At 36.2% G+C, this 13055-nt stretch overlaps 2 protein-coding genes across 2 annotated transcripts; both read right to left on the reverse strand.

The window, feature by feature from the left end:
• Nucleotides 1-1082: 1082 nt before the first annotated feature.
• Nucleotides 1083-2317, reverse strand: LOC125049763 (pollen-specific leucine-rich repeat extensin-like protein 1). The gene is made up of 2 exons (XM_047649210.1): nucleotides 2185-2317; nucleotides 1083-2122 (listed from the first exon to the last, which is right to left on the reverse strand). Exons 1-2 carry the CDS (start codon nucleotides 2191-2193, stop codon nucleotides 1130-1132), a joined length of 1002 nt encoding a protein of 333 aa, XP_047505166.1. The 5' UTR covers nucleotides 2194-2317; the 3' UTR covers nucleotides 1083-1129.
• A 1985-nt stretch (nucleotides 2318-4302) lies between these two features.
• LOC125049770 (YLP motif-containing protein 1-like) lies at nucleotides 4303-5386 on the reverse strand. Its single transcript, XM_047649216.1, has one exon. The coding sequence runs from the start codon at nucleotides 5303-5305 to the stop codon at nucleotides 4385-4387; it is 921 nt and encodes a 306-aa protein (XP_047505172.1). The 5' UTR covers nucleotides 5306-5386; the 3' UTR covers nucleotides 4303-4384.
• Nucleotides 5387-13055: the final 7669 nt, after the last annotated feature.

Below are 13055 nucleotides of genomic sequence, written 5' to 3' on the forward strand. Positions count from 1 at the left end.
AATGTTTAATAATTATACAAATAATTTATAATTAAATAATCTTAATTAACTTACATCTTGTATTATTTCTAAAAAAATCACCGGTTCACATCCACCAATTCTGATATCACGCCCCGAAATTGGAACATGTATTGAAATTCTAAAATTTTAATAATATAAATTCCCATAATCATCAGAATCTGTGTCATCACTATAGCTGTCGCTTTCAATTCTTTCATAACGTCTCTCCGCTCTAATTATATCCTTTATTTCCCCAAGTGGGGGGTGATCATGGTCCACAGGCTCGTACACGGTCCGCGCTGGCAGTATTACTGGTAACTGTGGGGCTGGCTGCATCGGATATACACATGGGTTGGTACAAACTTGCCCGAAACAGCACCCACCTGACTTTACTGTACTATTATCCGCCCTTCCCTTCATAAACAACTCTCTGAAGGCTTGTGGTAGCGACGATTGCATTGCAGCACTGGTGATTATTGAAATTAATATGACTGACAGAAGCATTGTGTGCACTACTTGTGTTGGATACAGAATCTACCTTAGATATAATGGTTTCGCGTTCATTGTTTAATTCCGTCTTTGTTTCATAATCGGTTACGTCTCGCTTTTGAAAAAATCAACTATAATTTTGGTAAATAAGGATAAATGAAGTGGAATCATTGAACACGCAGATTCAAATACTGGATTACATTTGTAAAATAAACCTATGCGCTGTGGAAGCGTTAATTAAGATAAAATTAAATATATTTTCTGTTCATAAATTAAAAGATGCAGTAATTTTTTGTATAGCACAGTATCAAGAGAAGCATATATAAACGATACACAAATGATTTTCGAACATTAGTTTTTGAATATACAGAACTGGACAGATTTACCACAATCCCACCTTATGTTAAGTGAGAAGTGGTCTATTTGAGGGCACGCCTGTCCAGGAGATGCCTGTTTAACCGCCGCTTTAATGAACCCATATTATACAATTTTTTTATATTGTAAATAATATATATAAATAATCTCTACATCTTTTTAATTTCTAAGAGTTTAGATAGAGTTTCTTAGAGTTGGGAAAAAATAATATACAAAAATAACGAATTACGTTTATTACGTCATTACAAAAAAATTACAAAAATGTCTATGCTATTTGGAACGAAACTGATAAATTGCTAATTCTCTTATTGTCCGGAGGCTGAAACACCAATTCCTTTTTCCCACTGCTAAGAACATGACTCGCCACTCCATTCCGCAACATCACCTGCTTATATCTCCGAGGACCATCATCCGACATTACCACAACTTGCTGTTTGTTCGCTGCATCCTCTCTGGTAATTACATTCATTGTCTGGTACCGCCTTCCGTCATCTCTACCCAGAAGCTGATCGGCCTCGATGTTGCTTATTTTCTTCTCATATCTGACATCCCCGTTATTGGAAACGTATGTCAGCACGGGTCTAACAACTTCACGGTCGCTATCTGAACTATCTCGCTTTCTTAACATGTTGAGTCTTCGTCGTTTGAATTTCCTGCTCCGCCTGGAGTCACAGTCGCTTGAGTCGCTCGTCTCTTCGCTGCTCTCTTCACTGCATGATCTTGGCCTTGGCCTCCGACGTCTCGGCCTTGATTGTATAATCGGAGGCATCGGAACAACCATTACTGGCGGTGCTGCAGGCATAGGATACGCTGGTCCAGGTACAGGCATTGGTGCTATTGGTGGTAAAGGCACGGGTGCCTCACCCGGGCTGCGACATCGGCATTTTTGATGACACGGTGAGCAGTAGGAAAAGAATGCTGGAGTGCACTGAGGCATGCACAGACACGGCGGACATGGTGGACAGCCTTTCGGGCGTGGGGAAGCTACACAATATGAGGGACCATAAGCTGGTACGGCAACTTGGACTGGCATGGGCACAGGAACTGGTATTGCTATAGCCACACTTCTTTCTGTAGTTGTTGTAGTAGTTTTGGTAGTTTGCTCTGGTATTTCGATGGCGAAGATTGGGATAGGCATGGGTGGTGGCATGGCAATTATGGGCGGTGGAGGAGGCGGCATATAGAAGGGATACGCCATTTGTACGTTGGCTCTTCTGATTGATGCGATCAGAAAAATAATGGTCCATTTATTTAAGCCCTGAAAGAGAGGAAAAGGTCAATATTTTCATACAATTTAATTATATTATTCATGAGACTTACAAAATGCATATTCGATGAGCAAAATTCGATTGTTCTCTACGTGAATGCAATTGCCTCTGAACATTTTAATTTTCTTATATAACCGTGTTCATTGTGGTGCGTAAAAGTACAATATACGACTTTTCCACTGAATATTGTGTAACTAGAAATTATGTTTTCGGTCGTTAAATCGATATCTCAGATTTTCCTTTGAAATATTATTACGTATATATTTTTTCTGTGTTAAGTCTTGTAATGCATACTATGCATTCATGCGTGTGAATTATATATGTACTTAGAATTGAGGTCGTGTGTTCAAACCCCAACTGTACACAAGTGTGTATGCAACTCTGGATTAGTACAGAAATACATCAATACGTTCTTAGGACGATAAATCGACAACTAAGAAAAAAATATTACCGATGTAGCCGGGGCGAGACGCGTAACACCATTCGTGAACTAGTGTATTGGAATTAATATAATATATCTAGTTTGTAAAAATTTGAGAGATAGAAAAAGTCCCTGGACACAATGGCAGGGAGAGTATTATTAATAAAAAAACCTTGATTTAATTCAATCCAAAAGAGAAACTAAAAATCATTTATGCTTAGGCACATAATAAAAAAAGTCAGTAAAGTATAACTGTAAATAAATTTATCATAGCTATATAATACTATATATGTATACGTATATAGGTAATAGGTATCCTTATGTTTTGTTAAATCTATACTGACGCCCTAATGACACAGGGATGACGATGGCGCTTATACCAGTTATAATTAAGTAGGTAGAGAAATAGTTATTTATATTTATAGGCGCAGGTTTTAAAATCAATACTTTACGAAATGTTACTTAACGTTGGCAATCACAAAGGACTGACCACATACTTGCCTAAAAAAGTTAATTAAAAGTTAGATAAAAGATAAATAAAAATAAAAATTTAAAATAACAAACGTAAATGTTGTTTGATATTATGTATTTATTTACACTTCATAACATTTATAGAAAAAAAAATAATACATAAAAATTATAAGGCATGCAACGTGCGGCCATATCGCTAACAAGCGATCTCTTCCAGGCAACCATAGTAAGGAAAGAAACTAAAAAAAGAAATATGATGGGTAAACTGCAAGAAGTGCATAATCAAATCTTATAATAAAATTATAAAACACCAACCTTAATCTAAAACAATATAAAAAGTTAGTTTAATAAAATAAACTAAAAATTTAAAGCTAATCTTACGGATTCATGAATTGCGATGCAATACAAAAGAATAACAAAAACAAGAATTACATATGGGTATGGTATGGTAATTACGGAGAGAAGATATTTTTAATTATAAATAAAAAAACATCTAAACCACCATCTGTGAAAATGAAACTCCAAAATGTATATACGCGTCTACTTCCTATACTCTCTACTAAATTCGATATTAGTTTTTTGTTTGTTATTGTACACTTGATTATTGTAATGCCCATAAACTGGACGATACAACCAGTGTTGAATCTCCGGTAGTCGTAGCCTCAGTGCTTGTTTGATCTATCTACCATTGGCAACATTTTACAGAAGACGTTTTTGAAGTTATACTTCTTTAGGCGCGTTATGAAAAATTGATGAGATGGAAATTTTACGATGCGCGCGCACCGTGACACAAAATTAACAGAATGAAGTTGCCCACGGAAGATGCTACGGCATTGGACATAATTTAAAAACAACATTCGAATAATAATAGAATTTATGTTACACTTAATGTAAGAGAATAATAATAAATATTTATTTAATTTTTCAAATGTAAACTGAACTTTATTGACTATAATGACTCCTTTTCCAGTCTTTGATTATTTAATTGTAATTAATTATTTGCATGCAATCAAAAACTATTTTTAATAATGCCAAAGAAGTATTACTTCTTACGCGCGTACATAAGTACACGAACCCTTTTTATTGTATAACTATATGGTTAATTACCTATTTTACAGTTTTATGTTCCAACAAGACTCGCAATAAGCTTTCAAAATCTAATAATGATGAAAAGCATCAAGTGATATTAACTGTCTACGAAAATCAAACACAAAATTTTATTTATCGCCTCAAAGGAGGTAGATTTAAGATGAAAAACATAATAAATAAAAAATAAAATTTTCATAATAAAATCATTTATAAAATATTACAAAATTATAAATCTTAACATCGCTACATCTTAAAACTTCTATTACTAATCTTATTCTTCAGCTTTTTTTGAATGTCTAAATTTCTTCTTTTTGTGTTTTTGAGAGTTTCTTTCCGTTTTCACTTCCACCTTTTCTATTTCTTTATCAGGCTTTACTTCAACGGGTTCATCTTCAAACTCGTCTATTTCTTGTTTTGGAGGTTTTGTTGCTTCAATTTCATCATTTTTAACCTTTAACCAATCCTTTGCCTCGCCTTTGCTTATCTTCTTCTCAAATATTACGTAACCATCTTTAGTGACATACTGCAATACAGGGGTCAGTAACTCTTGTCTTTGATGTCTCCTTCTCTTTTCTCTATGACGTTTATTGGATCGAGGTTTCCGGTTTCGTCTTCCGTTCCACCATCCGTCACTTTCGGACGTGTCAGTGATGTCATTGGACGATGTGTCAGTTTCCGAACTCGAATCCGTATCAGAAAAATATCGTGTTTTTGGTCGTTTACGAAAACGAAACTTTTTTCTTGGATGCGGTCTTCTAGGGTTTGGTTGTGGCTTTTTGAAAGAGTTGTCTGGTGAATAGAAAGGCATAACTATTACTGGTAGTTTGTGAGCTGGCCCCGGTTGTCCTGGCATTGGCATAGGTATCGGCATACTTCCAGGCATCGGCATGCCTCCTGGTATGGGCATCGGCCCAATCATTCCAGGCGGCATTCCTGGTATTCCTGGCGGTACTGGTATGGGTATTGGTTCTGCATCTGCTCCCGGTGGAGGGGTTTGATAAAACGGAGGTGGAAAAGGTGGCATAGAGGGAATTTGATTATTCTGTACATCTGCAGCAGTTGGCATCCGGCAATGCATTGGAAGATTCTGAGGGAAATATTGTATATTTGTCGGGCATAGTGGAAGCTCAGGTTCCTTTGCAGCAGTATATGATAGATATAAAAGAAGAGGAGTACAATAAAGACACCGCATTGTAACTCAATTATATTATGACTTTTAATTCAAAACAATTAAGAGTGAATTATTAATATCACATTCTGTCACTACTAGACTTTCCAGGCCACTTTTAAATACAACTTACTGAGTGGCTGTACTCCTATTTTATGCACACCTGTGTGGCAAAACAAAGGACCGTACAATGCATTATGTAACAGACAATACTATTGTTGATTTCGTCTAATTGCATAACTTTTTGATTCAACATTTTGAGGCACTTTGATTGTGTAATCCAATTTATATTTCTTAAATACATTTATTTCTAAGAATTTTCCCTTAAATGATAGCTCTTACATACATAAAAATATAATAGGATTTGTTATCGCATTAGCAATTAGGAATAAAAATTAGCAGGCAGGAACAATAGCTACATAATTAAAAAGCGCCTGCAATAATTATATAGCAAAGTTGATAGGTACATGTCTAACATTACCGCGTCAGATATTTATGTAATATCAACTCATATCCAACTTTAATTTTATATATTACACATATAACTACTTCTTTAATTTACACAAATATGAGATTTAATATTACATAACCCCTAACAATGTGATTGAAAGTTGAAACTAGTGGCTAAACTGGTATAAAAGGCACACGTACGGCAAATCCGCTGCAGTCTTTTGCACCATATTTTGCAGTATGGTAGAGTTCTTTAGAAATTATTTTTAGAAGGTACAAATTTTATTAGATGCGATGTTTTAAGGAGATCTTATTATGTAATAACTTTGGCACGTTTGCAATTGTCGTCGCTTTTATATTATTTTATAACAAATAGAACAAGCAAACGGGCAGGAGGCTCAAGTGATGTTAAGTGACGACGCCGCCTATGGACACTTTCAATGCCAGAGGGCTCGCGAGTACGTTGTCGGCCTTTTAAGAATTGGTATGCTCCTTTCTTGATGGACCCTAAGTCGATCGATTTGATCGATTGGTTCGGAAATACTTCAGTGGGCAATTGGTCCCACATAGTGGAAGTGGGCCACAAAAACTGCCTTAAAAACGCTCAGATGTGGTAACAATCGCTGAAATCGTTAAAAGAGATTTAGTTCTTGCATTTGCCAACTTTCCCTATCGCGCCAAAAGCTTATCTAGTGGCATACCAATACTGAAGTTATAAAAACATAGACAAAAAAGGGTATTTATCTACGTTATACGAAAGTACGTCTAAGTATTAAGTGAATTATTAGAATTGTAGTATTAATTATACTGCCTCTGTTTTCAGATGAAGATGTATAAATTACATGCAACAGTAATCCTAAAATTAGTGATAGATACCGCAGCACAGTTTCCAGGTCCAGGCCAATATGCTTTCCCTCAGATGTCAGCTCCAATGTCAGGGCCAATGGGACCAATGCCAGGACACATGCCAATGCCAGGACCTATACAGATGCACATGCATTCCGGAGCAATGCCTATTGGACCTCATCCTATGAACCTCAACTCTCCCTTTCAAATTCCTCAACAGAGATTACCTATGGTAGTCATGCCTTATCGCTCTAAAGCCGCTGACAGAAAACATAGAAAACGAAGAAGGATGAAGAAGAAATTTAGAGATTCCTCGTCGAGTTCGAGCAGCAGTGAAAGCACTTCATCGAGCAGAGAATATGCACTGAGAAGTAAAAAAAAGCAAAAAAGGAAAAACAGACAAGTTTTGACACCGGTTATATCTTACGTGACTCGAAATGGAGATGTCGTTTATCAAAAGAAGGTGAAAAAAGACAAAGCAGGTGATTGGCTGGATCTTGGAAAAAGTAAGTCTAGATTCGACGACGAGAGTAAAGAAGAGATCGAAAATGTCGATAGCCGAGAGATGACTGTTCGTGACCTAAAACAAAAATTTGATTTGAAGTCGAAGAAACGTAAACATAGACATTAATCTTTTTGTAAATTTTTACATAATTAATAATTTTATAACATTAAATATGCGTTTGTAAATACATATTAAATTGTTTTTAATCATGGCATAATGAAATAACTCGATCAAAATATCGATCGAAATAAATCGTAATAAAAACGAGTTAAATTTCTGTATTGTTTCAGCACAGCACCACGTTACATATATAAGTACTTGAAATCATTGTTGTTTGCGATTTGCTGAAAAGTTGACGCTGTTAGTGTTTTGCTTTCATAACCTAATTTAAATCCTTAAACTTCGTGGTCAACGAATTATACATAATGAAGCGACCAAGTATAATCGTGTTAATTTTTTATGTTCTACTAGTCTGTGGCAATACAGAGAGTCAATTTGGCAACCCCAAGCCAAAATTTTATTGGCCTTGGATGCCAGGCTATAGATACGAGTACCCCAATTATGTATGGCCATATTACTTTTCTGGCTAGATGATACATAATTAATTGATTAGTTGCATACTGAGTACGTTTGTTTAATGACGTGGAAATAAATTTACGTAAACGGGACTCGACACAAAACTCTGGGCATGAGAAAAATGGGTGAGCATTAATATCAACCTTGCGCACAGCCGTTCAGAGGCCTAATATGTTAATAAATTAGTAACAACAAGTAGCTGAGTAGATAAGAAACATTTTAGTAGGTTGTTAATATGTCAAATTAGTTGCGTAAAGTTTTTTTATAATTATGACTTTTGTACTATTATTATTAGTTTCCCGCCTTTTATTTATTAATAGGTCACCAAAAAGATAAATGACATTAGAATAATAATTATAGTTCTACCGGAATATTATGGCAAAATTGTTGTAAGCAATACTGGGGAAAACGGATTAAATGATCTTGATACTGTTTATTTTTTATTTATATCTTTAGTATGAAGTATATTAGTTATTTGTATGAAGAATGTTGTTATACATCGGGTTCTTAAGAAAAAATTAATCAATTATAGAAATAACTTAAATCCATTTCTTGTTCTGCAGAGTAGGGGAGCCCAAGAGGGGATTTCGGGATTTACTAAAGCGCGGCAGATTAATATATAGGGGGATACCTTGTACCCGGTTAAGTACCTCCACAAAATATGAGGCCCATATATAAAGCCGCACGTGAAGGAGACAGGATCAGTTTAGTAAAAAAAAATTGACCATCAGAAATTCCCGAGCGCGTCAGATTAAGGTAGGGTGAGTTAATTACATCCTAAAAAGTGTATATTCCACTAATCTGACAATTTGAGAGTGACGGAAAAAAAGGGGAGGGCAACAAAGTTGTAAAAAAAAAACGTCATCTCGACATTCTCGAGCGTAGCTAATTTTTTTTTTATTTTGAAGGAAATAATTCAAGAATAATGAAAAATATATAATCTGACGATTTCCGCAAGCCGAAATAACAAAAATTCGTCGATAAAGTAAAATGCGTGCAGCTGCGTGATGCCTACATTTCCTTAAACCGATCGGAATCTACTAAACGGCGTTCTAAATATTTCCCTCAAAATTACATTTCCTGTGAATTTGAACCGATTCGGACCGATAGATTTTGAGAAATTTTGAAAAATCTTAAAAAAATAAGAAATATTTTTTTTTAAAGTGGTTTCTTTATCGATCAACTTCAAAAACTAATCCGCCTTTGAGCTTGAAAAACCACGTCGATTGGCACCAAGCTGGTCAAAAGCGGTTGATTCGTTCGAGAGATATCGTACACGAAAGAAACCCGAAAAAGTGTTTTTTCGGGATTACTCCGAAATTTGTGGTTCGATCAATTAAAATTGCAAAATTATTTATGAGGATGATAAAACTGCGTCGAATGCCGCCAACCGCGTGAAAATTGCTTGATCCATTCAAAAGTTATTGCGGTTTGAAAATTCCAAAAATAGTGTTCTATGAAACTTCTATCAGACTTTCGAGCTGGGAGAGCTCAAATGCATAGAAATGTTATTTCTTTGAACTCAGCGAGCTCAAAATATCAATTTTAAGCGCCCAGGAATGGAATTAGCGGGAAGTTGCAGGGATGGCCCTTTAGGTGAACCGTTTTTCTATTTTTTTTTTGGCAGATCAGGCGAATCCCTCTAGATAATCGTCAGATTATGAGACAGTACGTTTAGAACATAAAGATGAACCACATATATCTTAATCTGACGCGCTTGAGTATTTCAAAATTGCGATTTTTTTTTGCAAATTAAGAAAATGGCTGTGGGTTTGCGTCCCATCGAAATCGTCAGATTAGTGAATGAGAGCTTTTTTTTGGTGCACTTAACACTCCCTTAGAAAATCTGACGCGCTCGATAATTTTTTTTTTTTTAATTTTCAACCCTTAAATACAACCACCCGCATCATGCAAACGATCAGATTAACATACGTACATTATTAAAAATACGTAGGGCATAGATGCTATCAATATCTGACGCGCTCGAGGATGTCCATGCAACAGTTTTTTTTTACATATTTAACTATCTATAGCCGCTTCCCCCACCGATGAAAAGGAATTTATCATATAACATTTTTTTCTTCTTTTTATCTAAGCTTTGCATCCCAATAGGTCTCTACGACGCTCGAGTAAATCCCCATTTAGCATCGTGGGCTCCCCTACTAACTAAGCCTAACAAAAGTTTATTTTTTATAATGTTGGATATATAATTATTTTAAAAAATACAAGTGATTTGTGTTCTTTCTGGCCACATTACGGCCATTGAAAATAAAACAACTTAAACAACAATACAAATTACTTTTAAATTTATGACCTGGAATACAAACTACTGAGATAATAGGTGCACATATATGTATCTTATGGTTACAGAATCTTTATTTTAAATTTTTTTATACAGACACATTTATACCTATTATCAATTTCTGTGCACCAACTATGAACAGTTACAAAGCACATAAAAGAAAACAATATAAAATGATATAAAGAACAAACAACAATGAATACCTAATAAATAAAAGTAATTTAACAAATACCACACAAATCACTGCGATGACGTCATACACTGAAACGTGCCTCGACCTTAGCCACTGGGGCCTCGTAAAGGCGCCAATTGTGTTGACACTTGTAATCAAAAATGTAATGGGGCATCCACACGCTGGCTGTTTGTCACAAACACCGCAAACAGCAAACGAAATACCAAAAGCCCCATCCACACGCTTGACAAACAATGGCAAACAGCCAACAGCAAACAGCAAACACGGACGTGTGGATGGGTGTTTGTCGTTGTTTGCCTGTTTGTGTTTGTGTTGGGCAGTGTTCGGCATCGGTGTCGGTTTTAGTTGCCAGATCAAAGGATGTTTGGCAAACAGTTTGCTACGTATCCACACGTTTGGCAGCGATCAGTATGCGCGCGAGCTTGCGGGAGGCGGACGTATTTACTTGCTACACTTTTTCAATTAAAGCCCAAATAATAAAGTCTAAAGCAGTACCTTGTACGATTTCTATGTATTTTAATCATCCACCATCGTCTTTGCTTTCTTCTTTTTTCTTTCTCTTGCTTTAATTTACGTATAATAAAAATATGTCAACCCGAAAGTAATAGCTGCCACAAGCTCGTCGTCCGCCATGTTTGCCGATTCGGAATGTTATGAACGTTCGCCAAGCATGTGGATGGCTGTTTGTGTTGGGTGATTGTGGTTGGTGTTTGGGACTTCGTTTGCTGTTTGCGGTGTTTGTGACAAACAGCAAACGAAGTCCCAAACACCAACCACAATCACCCAACACAAACAGCCATCCACATGCTTGGCGAACGTTCATAACATTCCGAATCGGCAAACATGGCGGACGACGAGCTTGTGGCAGCTATTACTTTCGGGTTGACATATTTTTATTATAAATTAAAGCAAGAGAAAGAAAAAAGGAAAAAAATAAGAAAGCAAAGACGATGGTGGATGATTAAAATACATAGAAATCGTACAAGGTACTGCTTTAGACTTTATTATTTGGGCTTTAATTGAAAAAGTGTAGTAAGTAAATACGTCCGCCTCCCGCAAGCTCGCGCGCATACTGATCGCTGCCTAACGTGTGGATACGTAGCAAACTGTTTGCCAAACATCCTTTGATCTGGTAAGATAAACCGACACCGATGCCGAACACTGCCCAACACAAACACAAACAGGCAAACAACGACAAACACCCATCCACACGTCCGTGTTTGCTGTTTGCTGTTGGCTGTTTGCCATTGTTTGTCAAGCGTGTGGATGGGGCTTTAGCTTTTATATATTACTAGCAGACTCGGCCAAGCGTTGCTGTGGCTAAAGTTTTTGTTATATTACATAGTAGTAAACTATTCAAGGGAAACGGTAGGAGAACACGTCATGGGGACCACCATGCTTTTTTGGTGGTTATGCCGCCATCTGTTAGAATTGTGACTATCAAATAATAAACAACTATTTTGCAATAAAATAATATTGCGGGTATAAATTGAGATGTAAGTTATCCTATCTTTTAAGTTTCAAATTTGATTGAAATCGGTTCAGTAGTTTTGGAATCCATAGCGGACAAACAACGTGACACGTAATTTATATATATTAAGATATATATATTAAGATTATAATTTTATTTTGCAGTCTAGGTTAGCAAGCCTAGATTTTGGTGCACTACTATGATAAATTGGCTTCGTGGGTGTTATTTCTTTTAAGTTACTAACAAGTTAAAGCTAAGCTATTGTTAAATATCCATTATCCATATTTTTTAGGGTATTGGTATAAAATTAACGCCACTTAAACTACTTAGGGTCGATTCAACCAAACTTCAATTTATACTCGAGTAACTATAACAAGAATAATCTATTCCATGATTTTAATCTCGAGTAAATCCATAGTCGTTTGTCCACGTAATCGATAGTATAATTGCGCTAGGAATGACAATACGCAAATAGCAAGAGAATGGTGAACGAAAATAAAACTCGGCAAATAAATGTTGTTCTACAACTGGACAGTGTAAGAGCATACATCATGTCAACTCGATTTTGCCGTATTATAGTGTGAAAAAGTAGCTTTTAACATTTGTCAAACGACAACAAAAAGTTTTTATTTGTTGTTTGTTTGAGGCTTTCGTCTAAAAAGGAACTTCTGTTGAGCCTAGTTGAATTTCATTCTAATATTATAGAAAATAAAAAAAAAATCTAAAAATAAATAAATAGATAATAAATTGTTTAAACGTTTCATTATACAATGCCAGACTATTAATTTAGTGCGTTGCGTTGACTTGAAATTAAAACACAGAATACATATTTGTGAAATGTCAGAAATCAGCTGATTGGACTGACTGACGCCATTAAATTATTCTAGGAATAGCTGTTATTCCGTGCGAAACGGCGGTATAATAGAAATTCCCGAATAAGACCACTATTCTTAGAATTTGTAGTTGGTAAAACGTAAAATTGATTTACTCTCGATTAACTGACGATTTATTCTAAGATTAAGATTTACTCTTGTTTGGTCGAATCGACCCTTAATGAATCGCCAAATAACTTGATTTACTGTCTGGATAGACTTGAGAGGACGGATGGTGTACTGTTTCTGCAATCTAAAGGCAGGATACTTGACCAGTCTACCCACTGACGGCCGGTCTGAAGGCCCCAGTGGCTAAGGTCGAGAAAATGTGTTTTGTAGGCCATAATAACGCACAAGAGCGGGGAGGGTCTGGTCTGTGTTTTTACGGTTCCCAGTACGACATGTTTGCATCGCATGGTAGCACAGGTGCAGACCTACCCTACCACATCCCTCTGATGGGTAGGGTGGCGTGGTCTTGGGAGGAGTGCAGGTCACTGAGATCCCCAAGGCAAGTTTGGTGGACTATCCTTCTCGAGGTTGCCGACCCCGTTTTTGGTCT

The sequence above is a fragment of the Pieris napi genome, chromosome 5 (genome assembly GCF_905475465.1).
Source record: "Pieris napi chromosome 5, ilPieNapi1.2, whole genome shotgun sequence".
Lineage (NCBI taxonomy): Eukaryota > Metazoa > Arthropoda > Insecta > Lepidoptera > Pieridae > Pieris > Pieris napi.